Genomic DNA, 20,542 nt, shown 5'->3' with positions numbered 1-20,542 from the left:
GAGAGCCCTTTGGCAGGCTCCCCCCGGTCGGTCTGTTGGAGCAGATTGATCTTCCGGGGACAGATGTGCCACCTTCTACTACCTGATTAGTAATATGATTGTCCCCCCCCCCCACCAGCACCACCACTATGATTGATAATTAATGATGCTCACCCCTTTTCTCTCTCTCTCTTTCTCTCTCTCTATTTCTCGATCCTTTTACTGTTTCTTTTCCGGCTCCACGGAAGTTTTTGATCTACTTAAGCTCTCAACGAGGAAGAGCAGCAGGGAGGAGCTTTCGACTTCTTTCTCCTATATTATTATTGGCCGATCACCGCCTTTCCAGCCTGTGACACACAGGAAGACAGAGAGCTACATTATTAATTAATAAGATGAAGTGCTCATCCTCCATTTTTAAATTAACAGCCCAAAAGATCCGGGCCACGCGTTGAGGCTTTTTAAGAGGCCTAACTTAATATACGCAATTCATTAACCTTAAGACCCAAGAATCAGGTTGGCTTGTTAGTTTTGTGGCAAAATATATTTGGATGCTTAAAATGGTACATATTTCTTTTCTTTTAAAATCAAGACATTTTTGTTTTAAAAAAAGTTAACAATAGGACTAAGTCCCTAATCTGCTGAATCACTATCCTTAATCATGTAGGACTTTCTCAATTTTATGTTCATTGGGTAACACATTGCACTAACCTTGATGATGTGGGTTGCTAGTCTTGGTTCAACATCTTATATAAATATATCCAAGTGGTCTGTTCACTAAGCAAACCATGTCTCAGTGGAAAGTTACATCAGGCTTAATGATGACTAAATTCACACTCATTATTTCATAGCAATATTTTAATATGTCAATTAAAACAGCCACACTCTCCAAAGTCACTGTCCCCCATTCCTGGTTATCTATTAACTTTTTAATATTCTTGGTATTTATTTCTAATATTTATGTAGAAGGAGCTAACAGGTGAAGAATAACAAAGATATCTTTGATGTATGTTTAATCAAAATACTATCAAAAATTAAAATTGAGCCACTTCTAATAATATTCTACAAAGGACAGCTATTTTAAAACCATAGATATTTTTATATTTTTTTCTGCAAGATATGTGCTATAATTATATATAACCTGTGTTCTAAACTCACGTATTCTAAATACTAACATAGGTACCTAAAACTATTTTATCATCTTATGTGACTGTTACCTATGTCTCTTAATTTAAGACATTCTGGCTACTATTCTAAGCATTTTTACTAGCTGCTAAATCCTGTATTGTTGAATTTGTGATTAAGCCTCTAGATCTCATCCAATAAATGAGAAAGTTTGTTTAAAATTATTTCATTATTTTATTTAAATTATTTAGCTTTTTCCAGGTAGAATTTTTTGGGGAAATTGGTTTCTTCATAAACTTTATTTTTATTTATCATTAAATATGAATTTGAAAAATACACAAATAGAATTTATTATTGTGCTGCTACTGATAGGCATTATTATTCCCAAAGTAGCATTTGTATCCCAATCATTTTTTCACTATTTGCAAAAATTATTCTTTACTGCTAGGTTCTAGAACTCAGTACTTTTATTGATGTAAAAAAATAAGGTAAGTTCCACAATGAGGTTTATAAAAAGACTGGTCATTAAGCTATGACAGAAACACTAGAAATAAAAACCTGTTTAAGAACATAGGAACAAATGAAAGCTATTGTATCTTTGCAACTTGGAATAATAGCATTGCCTATTATAGAATGTTTCCTTTAACAATTTAAAACTAAAAATTAATTAGTTAATGAATTAGCACTCTGCATCACCATAAAAAGAGCAGCCATTTCAGTGGGTTTTAAAGTAAATGAGCTGTTAGTCAAAAGTTACAATCATAGACTTTTGGGTCTTGATTTATTACTGTATTTTGTTAAATGTATTCATCAGTTGAGTACACCCCGTTTGATTTGATCTTATTTGAGATAGTAGTAATAATTCATTGTTTAGCTTGATACCTACAAATATACTCCAATCCATAGGTATGAGGAAGATGGATTTTAGAATTGTGCAATCTTCTTTGTTTTTCCATTGTGGTTCTGTAAGTAGTTCTATTGAGATCCTGGTCTGTCTTCCTAAAAATGTTGTGAGATTACAATGTTGTCTTTCAGTTCCTTAAGGGAGGGATGAAATATAAATAAGATAAAATAAGAAAATATATAACTATATTTTTGTTATAAAACAGGATTTTATTTTTTCTGAAATAATATAATGTCCTACTTCAGATAACACTACGACAAAGTGTTTTCTGGCATAGAGTTAGATGAGCAAAGAGATTTCTTTGGGAAAAGTAATTCAGGGTATAAATACAATAAGAAAAGTGGATTATAGTATGGAAACTACCTCTGCCTGGTAAGTAACTGACACTGTTGCATTCAGTATCCATATTTTTACACCTCATAGTTAACATTAGTTCAGTTTGGATCTGAGCATTATGAGATCTCCCATGGACTTGTTAAAAAAAATTTTCTTGGCTAAGGAAATACTTGGTGGTTTCTACCAACATACTACGGGCAATTTACACATATTGTCTGTATATTTCAGGAGCATTCTAAGAGAGAGTTAGGATGCATTATTCATTGGTGTGACATCTTTTAGTCTTTACTGGCATATCTTATGAATTAAAAATGTGATTTCTAATTTCCAAAACTTATTTATGCTTATGCATTGGAAGGGAAGATGGAGGCTTCTCTTAATTACTGTTCTACTATTTGAAAAACTTATTACTGTTTCACAGAATACCAGCATTCTGAAGAATATAGTGAGAAATTTTTTTTCATACCAGGTATGACAGGATTACATAAATGTCTTCAGCTGAGAATTGCACTTGGCCTAAAAGGGAATTTGGGGAAGATACACTTCAAAAATAGGTAACAGTAGAGCAAAATCTCGATTGTATGAGCTCCTCATTAGGTAACAAAATTTTATCCAATAGATTGGAGAGCCAATTCAGAGATGCTTCAATTTGATTTCTGTTGTTACCAGGAGGATGAACCTGATGACTTCAATAAGTCTTCCACCTTTCTTATTTTTGGCCTTATTTTGCTTGACAATGGAAAACTAGAAACAGGACACAAATGTAATAGCACCTTTGTGATAACATCCCCCTGACAGATATATCTTAGTAAAGGTAAAGGTTCCCCCGCACATGCATGCTAGTCGTTTCTGACTCTAGGGGCCGGTGCTCATCTCCGTTTCAAAGCCAAAGAGCCAGCGCTTGTCCGAGGACGTCTCCGTGGTCATGTGGCCGGCATGACTAGACGCCAAAGGCGCACGGAACACTGTTACCTTCCCACCGTAGTGGTCCCTATTTTTCTACTTGCATTTTTACGTGCTTTCGAACTGCTAGGTTGGCAGAAGCTGGGACGAGTAACAGGCGCTCACTCTGTTACGCGGCACTCAGGATTCGACCCGCCAAACTGCCTACCTTCTGATCGACAAGCTCAGCGTCGTAACCCACTGAGCCACCACGTCCCTAGAGATATATCTTACTAAGCCATAATTGATTTGCTTGATTTGGGCTTATGTGTTGTTGATCCCTGCCTTTAGGGTGGCAAACCATGGATTATGACAATTAGGTAAACCAGCCAGTTTAATTAATTTGATTTAACAATGGTTAAATCAAAGTGTGAATGTGTCAATGATATATTTTGATTGCTTTATTCTCCATGGATTTGTCACTATGAATTGATATCTTTGTATTAATAGTTAAACTAAAGGACAATTGTCTTTCCACCCCTGGTTTGCCAATAAAGTACAATATTTATTGGTGGATATTCCACAAATGATTAGTACCTGCTTTAATGGGGGCTTGGGTTTACTCAGAAACAAGTTAATTGAGACAAAAAATCAACAAAGGTTAGGGCTACCTTTATAAATTAACCAGTTACTGAATGCCATCTAGTGGTAACTCTAATAAGTTTATAAATAGCTCTTGAAGCACAGTACATGTCAGTACAACCTATTAAATAAAACTATACAGTATTTGGGATGAGTTTTGTTTTATGCAATGGATAATAAAAATATGGACTGTTGGTTTCATTTATCAATACATTTGTCATTTCTTAAAGAATGTATATTACAAAAGATGAATAAAAACTTATCCTGATAATACAACAGTCATTGGTCTCATTCAAGATGGTGATGAGTCTGCATGTAGACAGGAGGTTGAACAACTGGCCTTATGGTGCAGCCAGAACAATCTGGAGCTGAACACACTTAAAACTGTAGAGATGAGAGTGGATTTTAGGAGGAGCTGTCCTCTTCTTACCATATTAGATTCAAGGTGCTGGTGATGACCTATAAAGCCCTGAATGGCTTGGGTCCGGGATATTTGAGGGAACACCTGCTGCCAGTATCAAGTTCCCTTCGTCCAGTGCGCTCACACCCAGGGGGAGGGCCTTCTCTGTGGGTGCGCCTGCCCTCTGGAACCAGCTGCCTGTGGAGCTTAGGACTGCCCCCGACCTTCGTTCATTCCGCCGGGACCTGAAGACCTGGCTCTTTGAGCTCTCCGGCCCAGGCTGAGAATTTTTAACTCGGGTTTTTATTTTAAGGGATAATTTAATCTTTTTAAATTGTTTTTTAACTTTTGTATTTTGTATTGCTGATTTTAAATACCCTGTAAACCGCCCTGAGTCCTTCGGGAAAGGGCGGTATATAAATCTAATAAAATAAATAAATAAATATTAGACAATACAGTATCAACAGTAGACTCCTGCAAGTTTTGGGGTTCTATAATATCCCAGGATTTGAAATGGACACCTAACATTAGACCTATTAAAAAGGCACAACAAGGAATGTTCTTCCTTCATCAACTCAGAAAGTTCAGACTGCCCCAGGAGCTGCTGATACAGTTCTCCAGAGCTCAGAGCTCGTTCAACTTTAGTCAAGCCAAACTGGAGGGACAATTGTTACCTTCCGGATTTAGAAGAATTTATTTACCTACCTACTTACTTATTTCCTGTGCTGACCATCTCAAGGAATGACTGGGCAAGTTACAATTCAGTTATTATTGGCAATGGACATCCAGTGTGGTCTAGTGGTTAGACTAGACTTGAAATCAGGAGACTGAGTTCAAGTCCTGCTTTGAGCACGAAAGTCATCTGGATGACTTGAAACTAGTCAGTCAACCCATAATGTGACAAGCTGGTAAGTTAATTCCTGTCATAACTAATTGCTCACGTTTGGCTGATCCAAAAATAAACAGGCCCTGAACTTGCAGGAAAATGCTAGGAAGAAAATCTATTGAAAATATATACTTGCATTTAAAATCATTTTATGACAAAGTCACTGAGCAATGTTTCAATAATTTTCTATGTGATAGTGAAAATAGAAGCCTTGCATGATTATAGATTTGCTAATAAATTCAGATAGCATTCCTAGCATCAGGATTTTCTACCAAATGGTTTGCTAAATTCCCTTTAAATCTGAATTTACACCAGCTTTGCTTAATTTACCAAATTCACTTAACAACTGCAGTGATTTGCTCAACAATGGCAAAAAGATAATAAAATTGTGAGTGAGTCACTTAATAGCCACCTTGCTTAGCAGTGGAAATTCTGGTCCCAATTGTGGTTGTAAGTTGGGACTATTTTTTTTTAATCCCATTTATATCCCGCCCTTCTCTGAAGACTCAGGGCGGCTTACAATCTAAAGCACAAATCAATGTGCTTAGCAGTAGCCTTCATTCTATGTATATGCCTGCTTATTAGGGCTTTCGCCCCCCCCCCAAGCGGCATTATTACAAAGTCAGCTTATTGCCCCCAACAATCTGGGTCCTCATTTTACCTACCTCGGAAGGATGGAAGGCTGAGTCAACCTTGAGCCTGGTGGGATGCGAACCTGCACTAATTGCAGGCAGCTGATGTTACTTAAGGAGGCATTAGCCCACTGCCCCACCAAGGCTGTTAAAGAAGAGCTTGCCTTTTTCTTCCAGTCTGGATTTCAAGTAAACTGCTAGTAGAAAAGCCGTAGAAACTATTTCTCACTAGCAACGTGTTTTTTTCTGGTAGGCTAGGGAAAGAAAAGTATTAATAGAGAATATTTGTAGCTCAGGGTAGAAATGAGGGGTCTTTGATGCTCTCTGAACTTGGTTGTTTTCTTGCATACATTTCGTTACCCAAACTAGGTAACATCATCAGTGCTACCTCTCCTCAAACAAAGTATCTTCTCCTATCCGGTTTGAGCCAGCATTTGATTAAAGGAGCAAAAGATGCTACAACTGTTTTTCAGGCTTCTGCAGTATCAGTAATAATACAGAAGAAACCCAATCACTAAATTGGCAATCGGATAGTGGAGATGGGAAATAATGGCACTCAGGAGATTACAGGACAATTTTTTCTATTCTATATGACTGAGTGATTTAAAAGAAAATTGAAATGAGAATAAGTGAGCTGGATTACTTCTGTGGGTTTTTTTTCAGAAAAAATAACCAAATAATTACTGCTTTATTAATTTTCTATGGAAAGTATTTATTATTTTCTTTCCCACGCAGGGCACATTGTATTGCACATAAACGGATTCCTCTTAGCCCCTCTTCCCTCTTTCTAAGAAGAGGACATATACACAGTGCCATCAAGATAATTTAAGTAACCACCAATAATTTGCAGTTTTAAAGTACTGTCATCTCTTCTTGCAAGTTAAGAAATTAATCAAAGAGGCACGGCGTAGAGAAAACATGTATCTCATGTAGCCATGAAATAAGTCCTGGAACAATTGTATGAGCTATGTACCACATGTTTAAGTGCCAAGAAAAAATATAAACGAAACTAGTCCAGAGAAGGAACAATATGTTGTAAATTATGGCAAATGCATTTCCAGTTCTTTAACTAGCAACCCTCGCTAGAAATAAACAAAAGAGATTCTTTTTTTTAATGGCTTCATGTTTATTTAACCAAAAATGCATCTTTGATTTTCCATATTATTTTCAAAGGCAGATCTTGACACATAAAGTTCAGCAAACTGCAACACTGTATCTTTCTTTAAAATGTTATTTGAAAAGCACTGGATGCAAATGTACATATTTTGTATGCTATAGAATTCTGTACAGGTAAATTTGTTCAAGTGCTTCTCTATCAGCATCTTCTAAGAACTCATCATATTGCACTGGTACTGCTTCTACCCACTGGCTGAGCTGAATGTCCACCTGAAAAGAAATTAAAACAATTCACTACAACACATAAAATAATATACATCTCAGAACTGCTGAAGGTAGGTAAGCAAAGTAACATCTAATAACATCTAAAAATAATATCAAAAAATGAGAAAATTTTAACATCTGATTTTTTGTGAAATGAGACTAGGCAATACCTACATAGCAGATGTAAATATATTTCTATATCTTACAGTGATGCTGTTTCTGTATAGGTAAATCAAAAGGAAGGAGAAGAAAATACAAGTGAGATTTCCCATAACATTTAGAAACATATTCTAATCATACAGAATAATATTTTTTAAAATGATGTTTCAGCTTTCTGGGATGACTTAAGTTTCAGGAGGAAGATTTTAGAAAGTTTTAGAAATGTGCTTTTCCCAATCCTGATAAAATAATTTTTTGATTTTCCTACCAATTAAAGCTTGAGATTTATGGAGAGTGGAAAAAGATTGCTCTTTTCATTTTTCTCCCTCCTGAAATTGTTTAGTGCAGGGGTGTCAAACTGCCGGCCCGCGGGTCAGATGCGTCATAGCGAAACCGGCAATGGCAAAAAAGTTGCGATACATCGCGACACATCACGTGACGTTGCAAGTTTGACACCCTGGTTTAGTGAATTGCAAACGTGTGAAAGATTAAATCAAATGGCGCAATCACAAAGCCATCTTCCATGATCTATTTCCTAAGTTCATTATAATGTAGTCACCTCCAAGAGATTTAGCAACTATAATAAATCCATGATTTACCTAAAACACCCACCAAGGAAAATCTTGCCATGTAAATAGTTTGAAAAATAGCTCTTTACCTGAAGCTCTGAGAGAGACTTTTCAAGGTTTGGGACAGTCACTAATAGAGACCCTGGCTTTCTTATATTTTGACTTATGTTTGTCCATGCTCTAGGAGTAAAACAAAGTAAATTTATTAGAAAAGCAGCTCCTCCAAAATTTCTATTATATGAAACACTATAAGATACCACCCAAGAGTTGATCTATGAGGGAGCTGGGTAGCTTCTAAATGTTTCGATGATTCTGCTTGAGCTATATAAAAAAGAAAAGACCTATACAGGCTGAGTAATATAGGAAAAGTAACTTGGCCTGCTAGAATATCATACTGAGAACAATAGGATCAAGTTGAGCTTGTACTGGATTCTATTTCCTTACAAATCTACAGATTTACTTTATAATATGAAATTATGACAAGCGCTTTGTGGTGATAAAGAAAGGGGGATCTTTCTGATTGGTAAAGATATAGGATTCTATCCTACTGTGTCATTCCACTTATGGGCAGCATTTGATATCAAATTCTTCTTTCCCCATATACAGATATGTTTTGCAGGAATAGGGGATCTTTGGTGGCACTCCATCAGCTCTGGGAGTGACAACAGAGCAAGCAGATGCAGCTCGTGTAATGTTAGATATGGCACATTATTTTGCAGAATATTTGGAATAACCTTTAAAGGTTTTATTCAGAACTATGATTTCATAGTGCAAAGTGGGTGACAATGGGAGAAGTCACAATTCTTGTAAGCTATAGTCTTATCTGATCACTAACTTAGCATTTAGTAGGAATATGAAAAACTGGAACAAAAACTCAGAGGAAAAACTGTGTTTTTCTCTTGATATATGTGACAGCCTGGAAAAAGTATAAGAAAAACAAAATAATTTTCTTTTGTATTTTCACATTTCTCATTTGACTATAACATTTTGAAGAATCTAGTTTTAATCATTTTTTTTAAAAAAAATCACACATTTCTCATTTTCTTCTTTTCTGTTTGGTGTCTTTTAAAAGATTTATTTTTGTATATTAAAGCAAATAAAATAAATCAAGCACATTGAACCAGAAGGTAACCTTACACAAATTACACTACAACCAACCACAGCATGAAAATCATGTTTCCTATTGTTGAGGTCCATCAAGTATGAGAATGGTTTCAAAATGTATTTAAAATGGCAAGCTGATTTTAGACAGATTTTCATTTTGCCCAAACTAGTCACTTGGTAGGGAGATGGGTGGCATAGACATTTAATAAATAATAAATAAAATAATTGGATTTGGCACAAGTGTATCTGATTTTAGCCTTAGCAAGAGGGAAATGATATTTTTATTTAGCTGTCTTTATTTTGAATGTTTTTAAAAGGTAAAGGTAAAGGTTCCCCGCACATGCGTGCTAGTCGTTTCCGACTCTAGGGGCCGGTGCTCATCTCCGTTTCATAGCCGAAGAGCCAGCGCTTGTCCGAGGACGTCTCCGTGGTCATGTGGCCGGCATGACTAGACGCCAAAGGCGCACGGAACGCTGTTACCTTCCCACCGTAGTGGTCCCTATTTTTCTACTTGCATTTTTACGTGCTTTCGAACTGCTAGGTGGGCAGAAGCTGGGACGAGTAACAGGCGCTCACTCTGTTACACGGCACTCGGGATTCGACCCGCCAAACTGCCGACCTTCTGATCAACAAGCTCAGCGTCCTAACCCACTGAGCCACCGCGTCCCTTTTTTACATCCCAATAAAGCACAAAGAAAGATAAATCAGTTTTCACAATTTATATTTTTATATATTGGCTTTTAAAGAACTATAACATGAATAGTTGGTTGGGTGTTAAGTATTTCTAGTTTCTAGAGATTTCCAGAACAAAGAAAACTTACCTAGCCTGTTCCGATCTGTCAAGGAAATATTCAAAGACATTATTCATTACAACAATATCTGCATTTTGAAGAAGTGAAGCTTGAGTACAAATATCTGCATTAATCACCTAAAGGGAAATGATTTTACAGAGGTTTAAATGAAAAACCATGTAATAATATTTAAGATCGTTAAAAAAATGTGTAGATCAAGGAAAACCATCTAGTTCTGACGCTTTAATTAGTCTTGCATCATTACACGTGACTCATCTCTTGATCAATCCATTAGAAAATAACTGTTCCAATATCACAGATTGCCATTAATCTTATTATTGTATTATAAAGAAATTAAAAATTATGTAGTAAGCAAGCCGTGAGAAACACAGTGCCATAAGTAGGAAATAGAACTGAAGGTGAACAGAGAAATGAAGTCTGTTGGAGTCTCCCTGTTTTTTTAACTTAGGAATGTTTTGTCACTAAGGGAAATGGTAAGACACAGATAAGAGGAAGGGTCTGTATATACATACACACCCAGTGTCTGTCTCTCAGTTGGCCTGTGCTTAGTAGTCTGTGGGTTGAAGTGATGAGGGAACTTCCTGTCTCCTCCTTAAGTAGCTGAACTAAGCCTGTACTCTGCATCTAAAATAATCAGATTATGAACACTGCTTAAAATGGAACCTACTGCTATTTCATTACTTGGCATTCCTTCTAGTACAATGCATATACCACAAAGCACTTCAAGAGTACAATACAATGACTCTTGCTGAGCTTGGATCTCCAGCACTGTCTCAACCCAACATACTCTCTTAACGGTGGATGGTCAAATATTGTGCTCATTAAGGAAGACTGTACGATTAAAGTTATTGCAAAATATCAAAATCTGTACAATGTGGAAACTTGCTTCCTTACAGAATTACAGAATGATAATAAGCTAATACATGGGAAGTGTCATTCATTCATTGGCATCCTTCAGTCTCGAGAGACTATGATATCGTGCTCTCGAAAGAGGTCCCAAAGCAGCATCTGGTGTGGCTAAAAAGGCCAATTCGAGATTGGAGGTCCCTTCCACACTGAGGGCAGATGCAATCTGTCCCCTATCCAGCCCACAGGTTTTGCTGGTTCCAGGACTGCCTCTTTGCCTCAGCCTGCCGCACATGTGTCTCTTCGAATTGGAGGCCATGCTGCATCTTTAGCCTCCAGGCTGAACGATCAGAGGTCAAGGTTTCCCAGCTGTTAATGTCCATTCCCAAGGCCTTTAGATCCTTCTTGCAGCTATCCTTATATCACAGCTCTGGTCTCTCTCTGAAGCGCTTTCCCTGCACTAGTTCTCCATAGAGAAGATCTTTCGGAATCCGATCATCAGCCATTCTCACGACATGCCCAAGCCAGCATAGACATCACTGTTTCAATAGTGTACAGATGCTAGAGATTCCAGCACGTTCCAGGACTGCGCTATTTGGAACTTTGTCATGCCAGGTGATGCCAAAAATACATCGGAGACAGCGCATATGTAAGGTATTCATCTTTCTCTCCTGCCGTGCATAAAGGGTCCAAGACTCACTACAGTACAAGAGTATGTTCAAGACGCAGGCTCTATAGACCTGGATCTTTGTATGTTCTGTCAGCTTCTTATTAAGCCATACTCTCTTTGTAAGTCTGAAAAATGTGGTGGCCGCTTTACCAATACGTTTATTCAGCTCAGTATCTAAAGAGAGTGTGTCAGAGATAGTTGAGCCGAGGTACACAAAGTCATGGACGACCTCCAGTTCTTCTGCAGAGATTGTAACGCAGGGAGGTGAATCCACGTCCTCACCCATGACTTGTGTTTTTTTCAGGCTGATTGTTAGTCCAAAGTCTTGGCAGGCCTTGCTAAAGCAGTCCATAAGTTGTTGACGGTCTTCGGCACAGTGAGCAGTAATGGCAACATCGTCAGCGAAGAGGAAATCCCGTAGGCATTTCAGCTGGACTTTAGACTTTGCTCTCAATTTAGAGAGATTAAAGAGTTTTCCATCTGATCTGGTCCGGATATAAATACCGTTACAGTTTCAAAAACGTGTTTCAGCATGACAGCAAAAAAGATCCCGAATAAATTTGGCGCAAGCACGTAGCCCTGCTTCACTCCACTTCGAATGTCAAAGGAATCTGATGTTAAGCCATCAAAAACTACAGTGCCCTTCATTTCCTCATGAAAGGACCTGATGATGTTGAGGAGCTGAGATGGACATCCAATCTTGGGGAGAATTTTATAAAGGCCGTCCCTACTAACCAAGTCAAAAGCCTTTGTAAGATCTATGAAGGCTACGAAAAGTGGCTGTCTTTGTTCCCTGCATTTTTCCTGCAACTGTCTAAGGGAAAATACCATGTCAGTAGTGGACCTGTTGGCTCAGAATCCACACTGTGATTCTGGGTAGACTCTGCAAGCACCTGGAGCTTCTTCAGTACGGTACAGGCAAGCAGCTTCCCTACAACACTGAGAAGAGAGATGCCACGATAGTTGTTACAGTCACCCCTGTCGCCTTTGTTCTTATACAGTGTGATGATATTTGCATTCTTCATGCCCTGTGGCACTCCACCTTCCCTCCAACCAAGACAGAAGATTTCATGCAGTTCGGTATGGATGTTCTCTTTGCAGCACTTCAGAATTTCAGCAGGGATGTTATCTTTCCTGGGTGCCTTGCCAGAGGCAAGGGAATCCAGGGCTGCATTTAGTTCTTCTAAAGTTGGTTCACTGTCAAGCTCCTCCAAGACAGGCAGGCACTAAATATTATTTAATGCTTCTTCAGTTATCCCATTTTCTCTGGAATGTAACTCAGAGTAATGCTGCACCCAGCGTGCCATCTGCTGTGCTCCGTCCTGGATAACCTCGCCTGTAGCAGACTTCAGAGGGGCAGATTTCTTCTGTATTGGACCTAAGGACTGCTTGATGCCATCATACATCCCCTTGATGTTGCCTGTGTCAGCTGCTATCTGGATCCGAGAACAAAGCTGCAGCCAATAGTCATTAGCACATCTCCTGGCGGTCTGTTTGACTTTGCTACGAGCAGCTCGCAGAACCTGTAGGTTGCGCTCACTGGAACAGGCTTTATATGTAATTAGAGCTCTCCTTTTTTCCTCGATGGCTAGCGTCAGCTCCTCCGAATAGGCTTCAAACCAATCTGCTGTCTTTCTGATCTCTTTACCAAATACTGACAAGACGGTGTTATAAACAGCGTTCTTGAAATATTCCCATTGTTCAGATGCATTTGCTTCAGCTGGGCCTGGGAGTTTCCTTGAGTGCTTATGCAAATTCCTCCATGGGAAGTGTAACACATGTGAATTAGAAAAATGCTGGATGTTTTCTTTACTGTACAGGAAATGTCCTTACAAAAACTTAGGTAGACAAAAGATTTGGACTGCTACAAGATTTCTTCAACATTAAACCTATAAAAACTTTATTATATTCCTCTTCCTTTTCACAGTAGAAAATAATTATATACAAATGAAACTCAGCTGACTTTCAGTCATATGCTAACTTGCATCCCTTCTATACATAAACCAAGCAATTAAATGGGTTGTTTCACCTTTATTCTGTCATCAAGTTGATATTTTGAAATGATAGCTTCCTGCAACTGGCAAAAGTCTCCATTCATTTCAACTCCGTAGATTTTGGATGCTGAACTATAATAGTAGGCCTATAAATAAAAAGTAGAAAAAATGTTAAGATGTTTCTAAACTGGATTGGAATACAGAGTTGAACCGTAGTATGCATCTGAATTTGCCTTCAAAATGTGTACAGACCCTATTACAGATGACTATACTAAATACACGCTCACATGGCACCCCAGGAAATGCTTAATTTTGGGGGAACAAAAGCAATATCAAGCTTTTGAATGCTTTGTTGGAGCCAGACCTTAAAAAGAAGATACATTCTGGACAGACCAATTGGTTTAACTGAATTGACTTTACAATTTAAATAAAAGTAATTAGGCAGTATTAATATTATTCATGCATTTAGTAATTTTATATTTCTGTCTCAATAAAAACAACATATTTTTCAAAATATTTTTCAGCAGAATTAAGCATAACCACTGGGAGTCCAGTGGCATGTAAATTTTATAAATTGTTATTAAAATGTTGGGACTCCAAGGAATAGCAGGGGTCTATGCTAGGCTGGAAAACTGAGGTGGCAGGGGAGGGGGGTGGAGAGGAAACATCACAGAAGGCTGCAACTGCAAGCTACTTCTCTGTAGCTTCTGGGAAGACTGCATGAACGTATTTACAAAGTGAAGAGAAATCAAACTCAGCTTGAAAAAGACTTAGTTTTAAACTGGCTTCTTCAAATAAAACCTGGCAAGTTGCCATAGCTATATAGAATTCTACATTCTGATTAAAACATCAATTTTAAAAATAAATATTTTTTTGCATCTGTCTTCCAGGTTATAACTTCTGAACAATGTAAACAATAATTATACTTTCTATTTTAGGATAAATGTTGTGAAGGCTGATTCTGCATCTACTTGCTAAAAATAGTTTCTTAAGCCAAGAGCAGGTATATCACCATTGCACAAAGGATTAGGTAATTCTAAAAGCATGTAAAGGATAATGCCAGCATCCTTCCTTTTCAAGGCTAGAGCCTGATGGCTACAGCCTGTTATTTCTGAGGCTATTCATGTCTTTAATTATACTGTGACCATAATATGCTGGTTCCTGTAATAAAGGATATATGCCCCAATTTTTGCATTCTAAAAGTTATATTCAAATTGAATAATGTCAATAATCAAATGTCAAAATAAGAAAATATGTAAGAAACCCAGCAAATCAATAGCAAATTCAGGTCCAAAAAACAACCAACCAGAAACTTGCTTAAATAACATTATACAGCACAGTAACTACCAGCAGAAGGCAAGAGAGAAAAACAACAACACCACAGACACTGTCAATCAATTTCTGGTGCAGCTTTTACCCCAAACAGGACAGCTCCAAGCCTGGAGCCCACGTCAACCAGAACCTTCCCTGTCAGGTCAGGCAGTACTTTCTGGTACAGGAACTTCAGTTCCATGAGGGAAAAGGAATGAGAAATGAATTCTGGGAAACAACAAGAAAACAAAGCACATTGCAGCCATGGTTAGCATTCGGCATGAAATACAAGATTATGAGAACTTGGATTAAAACAAAACTTTCTGAAGAAACTTCTCATTTTCAATTTGGGGCAGTGATAAAAATATTGCCAAGCCTATTTTGATATTAAACATTTCTGCTGTGATTTTAAAAAAGCAATGGCTCCATATGACCTTCTGAGGTGGATTTGCCATATCTAGTATCTGGCTCTGTTTAGCATCTACCAGCCTCATATATACAGTTGAAAACTGAACAGAATCTATATGCATTTAAATGGAATACATTATGAATGTGGTTCTTTGAGAAGCTAGAATCTTGCAAAGACAGCATTTTCATCTGTGCTTATTCTGTTTGGGGGACTATCATGCTGATGGCAAAGCCTGGATTCTATTTTTTTTTCCTCCTTGCATTGTATTAAGTGAGCATAACAACAAAATTTAGCATGCTGACTTTGAAACATATTCCAGATTGCAAAGGTGTTTATGTCTAACCACTCTGAAAACTAATTAATCTGTCATTTGGACACTTGAAAATAGATTATCATCATCACCACAATTCCTTGATTCATAATCATCCTGAAAAAAGATATCTGAAAATAATTTGGGAAAAGTTTTTCAGATCTCAAATAAGCACTATATTTTTCTGCTGTTTATGAAAGCAGTTTTTTTTTTCATTCAAAACCTTAAAAAGTTGCATCAGATTTAGAGAGTTGTCTCCTTAGGTAAAAGATAAAGGTTCCCCCGCACATGCGTGCTAGTTGTTTCCGACTCTAGGGGCCATTGCTCATCTCCGTTTGAAAGCCGAAGAGCCAGCGCTTGTCTGAGGATGTCTCCGTGGTCATGTGGCTGGCATGACTAGACACCAAAGGCGCACGGAACACTGTTACCTTCCCACCGTAGTGGTCCCTATTTTTCTACTTGCATTTTTACGTGCTTTCGAACTGCTAGGTTGGTAGAAGCTGGGACGAGTAACAGGCGCTCACTCTGCTACGCGGCACTCGTGATTCGACCCGCCAAACTGCCAACCTTCTGATTGACAAGCTCAGCGTCCTAACCCACTGAGCCACTGCGTCCTTAAAGCGGATGCAATTTCTTTTCAGGCTTATGTGAAAGCCTGAAGAAAGATGTTCTGTTTTAATAAAAGTGGAGACTTTTGCCCAAGCTGAATTCAAGTCAGATCCAAAACAGTTCTTCTAAATAATTTTCAAAGTGCTTATGATTTTAATATATACTTCTCTATTACATAATATTTGAATGTGAACTACTTTGAACTGATAAGACTTTTATTTAAATCTGAAATATAAAAATATATGAATATAATACTAATGGTTTCTGAAGTTTTTATTTTTTTTAATTTTGGTGCTGGTACTGACAATTTGCAAGTATTAAAACAGTAATGCTCAAGCAAAAAGTTATGCAGTACATATATAAAGGTTTCTGAATGTATAACTTCACATCCTATAAATGTGCAGATGTCTTTATTAGATTTTATCCCAAATTTATTACTCTAAAAGTAATCCAAGGCAGTAACCCAAAAATAAAAAATAACGTAATCTGTGGATCAAATAAGATTAATTTTCAAAGCCAGACCAATTAGGCACTTTGCAAACTGTAAATGTACTAGACTAGAGGAATTGTTTTGCTTTTAATTTATTTTAGCTATTTTTATTTTATTTTAGCTATTTTTATACACATTCCTGAACTCAAACACATTCCTGGTCTGTGTAGGTGGAATAAAAATGGTTAAACAGAATCCCACTGAGAATCTAATATTCTTTGGGAATGCCCACATTTCAGAGTAGCAAGCATGCATATTAATATTTATATTATATAGGTACCCACAAACTCCAGCCCAAAATGATCAACCTGATGTACAGCAGAGGAATACACAGGTCAGTGCTGTAGTTTGGTAAAAAAGTACAATTCATAACTGATTACCTAATGGTGCTGTCTGATGAGAGCCACATGCTAGACAATAATTTCTGCTCATCTTTCCTTCTTCACATAGAGAGTCAATACAGTCATCATCATAAAGGAAAGCATCAACATGAATGGTAGGGACTGTCTGTTCATGAAGCTAAAGAAAAAAAATCACACTTGATATATATTTGTGACATTTTCTCTCACAGCTTATATGCCATTGATATTCAATCATCATACATTTCACGTTATAGAAATTATAATCCATCATATCTGAATGACTCTAGTAGTTCACAATCATAAATGCACAGAGATGAAATGGAAAAATTAAGCACCATAAAGGTACAAAAGAATACCATAAAATCAAATTAAAAAGATCTACTCTAATAGTTGGGAATTTTTCATAGGTAAAGAGATATTTCATCCTGTGGCTTACATGGATCATCACAGTTGTGCATAGAGCCATAGCTTTTCTTCCAGTTCAAAATAGCTCCTGATAACCTTAAAGCAGACGTGTCAAACTCGCGATGTCACGTGACATCGCGCAACGTATCGGGACAGTTTTGCCATTGCCGGCAAAGGGGTGGGTGCAACTTCTGCATGACTCGTCCAGCCTGCGGGCTGGCAGTTTGACACCCCTGCCTTAAAGGATGAACATTTCTAAGAGCCGATTCTGAAGTGGAAAAGATACCTGATAGCTATCAGTCCTCTCTTCGTGAAAAAGTGAATCCTCCTCCCTTTTATATCAAAAGAATCCAAGAAACAGAATTTCCCACACGAATTTGCCTGTGGTGTTTTCAATTGACAGCAAACTACTACTTATTCATCATACCAATGAGAGATTTGTTGATGGAAATTAACAGCTTCCAATCCAGTTTTCTGTAAGAAAATTCAGACACTTCTATACAAGCAAAGTAAAAAAAAATCACATATTCATCTATAGGAAAGAACAGTCTATTTTCCACTTTAGTAGAATCCAGATGTTCACCAGATTTAGCCATAAAATGCTGATTCAGTGGGCAGACAAGGGCTAGCAAAGAATGTTCTTGCTTGAACAAAAGAAAAAGATGCTGCTCCTAACTGTTCATGTACCTTGAGGCAGCAGACTAACTTCAAGGGGAGGATGTGGGACACAGCTTTCTCCTCCAAGACCTTCTTGCTGCATCCCAATATCACCCCAATTGAGAAGACTGCTTTACATTAGCTAATGGTGAGACTATCCCTGAGATAAAGGCAATCAGCTGAGCATTCCATTATGTATTGGAATACATCCAAATCTACGGAGACATACAGTATACATTCTAACACCTTATTCTAAAATTGAACAATACAATTGAACCAATATAGTATCTAATTACAAGCAACACATTGATACTTCTATTTTACCAATGAAGAACACGGAACTTTAAAGATAAGGCCAATCAAAAGACTGTTTTACATTTTAATTTAAAAATAATCTTGGTATAATTATAATGAATAACTCGTAGAGATATTGCTGCACAAATGTCTACTTTAAGACTTAATCTATGTTCTGCCTTGTGTTGGAATACATCAACAAAAAGGCCAACAAAGCCATAAGTGTTGATGGCTTTATAGAAAACTCTATTTAAAAACCACTTGTCAATGTTTATGGGAAGGTTGAATAGCAAAACCTACTTTTTGAAGTGCATTATGCTCTGAATTGAGCACTGCTCCAACAGGCAAACGATGTTGAATATCTTCAGCAATACTTCTGAGAATGGTATCATCATTGTTGCATGTAAATTCATCAAAGTCATCTGCAAAAAACAGGGAAATCAGATTTTGCAACGATCATGTGAAACTCAAGGCAATAGCCTTATTTAACACAGCTGCTGAATGCATGGATTCCAAGAAATGCAGATTCTACAAACATTCATCAAAAGAAAATTAATAGAACTAGCTGTACTATCAGTAAACAGGCATGAAGTCAGTGGTTATCCATCAAGAATGCAAGGCCTTAAAGAAGAAACTGGGGGCAATGCAGCATCCCTGAAAACAAACAGGGGAAGACTCAGTAATGGACTGGAATGACAATTGAGCCAAAACAGGACAGTCTCAGTTTTATCCATATTCAGCATTAGGCAGTAAAAGGGTATTTAAGAGGAAATGTTGATAAAATGTTTTTTTTTTATAGCTGATCATGCTTTGCCAATAAGGATCAGAAAAGACTGGTAGACTTGTCAGCATAATGATGATGCTGGAAATGTTGATAAGGAATCTAGAGCATCCCACAGAACAACAAAAACAAAATAGTGTCCAAGATTGATCCTTAAGAGACACCATTAAAAGGGTAAATTCCTGGGATAAAAATCCATTACACAATATTGCAAAATAAAAAAAATAGAAAACATTCAAACCATTCAAATTCACTACCAACAATGCCCCCAAATGGTAATCTAGTGAATGTTCAGTGATGTCCAAAGACTGTAACACAAGCAATTGTCTTAATACATTTTTAATTTAATTCTAATTTTTTTGCTGGGAGATATAGCAAAGGCCATACGGAGAGAACAAATTTTATACCAAGCAACCAGGTGCAAAGTGAAGCCAGTGGGACACGTGTGTCCTATTAGTCTTAAAGGCAACCCATCATAATGCCTGTATCAAAGGAATTTCAGAGGCAGCACAGCTTTCATGTATTCTTACTGGAGAGCAATATAGGATGCCATATCTTTCTTCTGGATTTCCCAGTCACTGAGGAATACAATACAATACAATAATTGGACCAAATGACCAATTAATCTGATTCAGCACGTTTGGTGTGATAAACTAAACCCGGATTCCACATGTAGTTTCCCCAAGTTAACAGTCCCATAACAGAGTCAATAAAAGTCACGATAAAAAGGGGCAGATAAGTGAAGTATAAAACAAACAAACGCTCCGTGTATACAACACAGCGGAAAAAATGGGGAGAAAAATGGAAAGGCGCATCCTAGAAAAGAGTACACGTAACTGGCTGGCGACCCCACGTTATACTATCTCAAGTGTTGGAGATACGAGGTCTAAGAAGAAACTCGGCTTACTAGATGTTCTCAGCCAGTGTAGCAGGCGAGGTAGCTCCCCCGCGCGCACACCTTTTATCACGTTCAACACCGCTTGACGAGCCGACGGGAAATCCATCCTTACCTGATTGAAAGTACCGCGCAAGCGCGCCTCGATCATCTTTCTTACTACGCCTATCAGAAGAATTCTGGGAGTTGAAGTCCACGAGTCATAAAAGAGCCGAGGTTGCCTACCCCTGGCCCTAGATAAGTCAGTTAAAACGTCACCACCACCACCACCACCATGCCTTGAACGCATGCGCAAAAGTAGTTGCTATTATTTTCCCTGCACCGGGTATTATGAATACGATGAATCTTCCCGGGACTTCCTGGTATTTCTCCTCTTTTGTTTTGAAGATGGTGACAGTATAGTAGGCGCGTTTCAAGAACTGCGTCCACACATTGTTTTGTGTGGTGATGAATAATTATGTTGTTTTTGAATACAGCAATAATTCCGAACGATGTTGATTTTATCATTTGTTTTACCCACGGTGAAATTTGTCTCTGGCAAAAAAAAAGAAGTCAAACTTAGCAAGTTGAATGTTGGCTTTAAATTGTGCTAAAAGACTAAAAAAGATCACTAGGAATCTGGGCCAGAACATAGTTTGGGAGAAGTTTATGAAATTTAGACAGAAATTGGCCCCTTGAGTTCAAAAGTCCTTACTCCTTTCC

The 20,542-nt window shown here is 37.6% G+C and overlaps 2 protein-coding genes across 4 annotated transcripts in view; both read right to left on the bottom strand.

Annotated features, from left to right (window-relative positions):
• BAZ1A (bromodomain adjacent to zinc finger domain 1A) overlaps positions 1 to 408 on the bottom strand; it is a 51,940-nt gene extending 51,532 nt beyond the window's left edge. Inside the window, exon 1 of the mRNA XM_083351934.1 lies at positions 154 to 408. The gene's annotated coding sequence lies outside the window, so the exon portion shown is untranslated. The remainder of the gene's footprint in view (positions 1 to 153) is intronic.
• A 6,072-nt stretch (positions 409 to 6,480) lies between these two features.
• LOC310638520 (uncharacterized protein) lies at positions 6,481 to 19,959 on the bottom strand. Of its 3 annotated transcripts, XM_083359669.1 has the most exons (9): positions 19,853 to 19,959; positions 18,465 to 18,586; positions 16,827 to 16,965; positions 14,735 to 14,856; positions 13,353 to 13,463; positions 9,817 to 9,923; positions 7,981 to 8,071; positions 7,338 to 7,382; positions 7,050 to 7,169 (listed from the first exon to the last, which is right to left on the bottom strand). In XM_083359669.1, the coding sequence occupies exons 1-8, from the start codon at positions 19,947 to 19,949 to the stop codon at positions 7,359 to 7,361; spliced, it is 813 nt and encodes a 270-aa protein (XP_083215795.1). In that variant the 5' UTR covers positions 19,950 to 19,959; the 3' UTR covers positions 7,050 to 7,169; positions 7,338 to 7,358. The 3 variants fall into 3 exon arrangements, with proteins under 3 accessions (XP_083215794.1, XP_083215793.1, XP_083215795.1); XM_083359668.1 differs by having other exon boundaries at positions 6,481 to 7,382; XM_083359667.1 differs by lacking the exon at positions 7,338 to 7,382 and having other exon boundaries at positions 6,481 to 7,169.
• Positions 19,960 to 20,542: the final 583 nt, after the last annotated feature.

This window comes from Vipera ursinii, assembly GCF_947247035.1.
Source record: "Vipera ursinii genome assembly, chromosome: 1".
In the NCBI taxonomy this organism is placed as follows: Eukaryota; Metazoa; Chordata; class Lepidosauria; order Squamata; family Viperidae; genus Vipera; species Vipera ursinii.
This window is presented reverse-complemented; position numbering and strand designations above follow the sequence as displayed.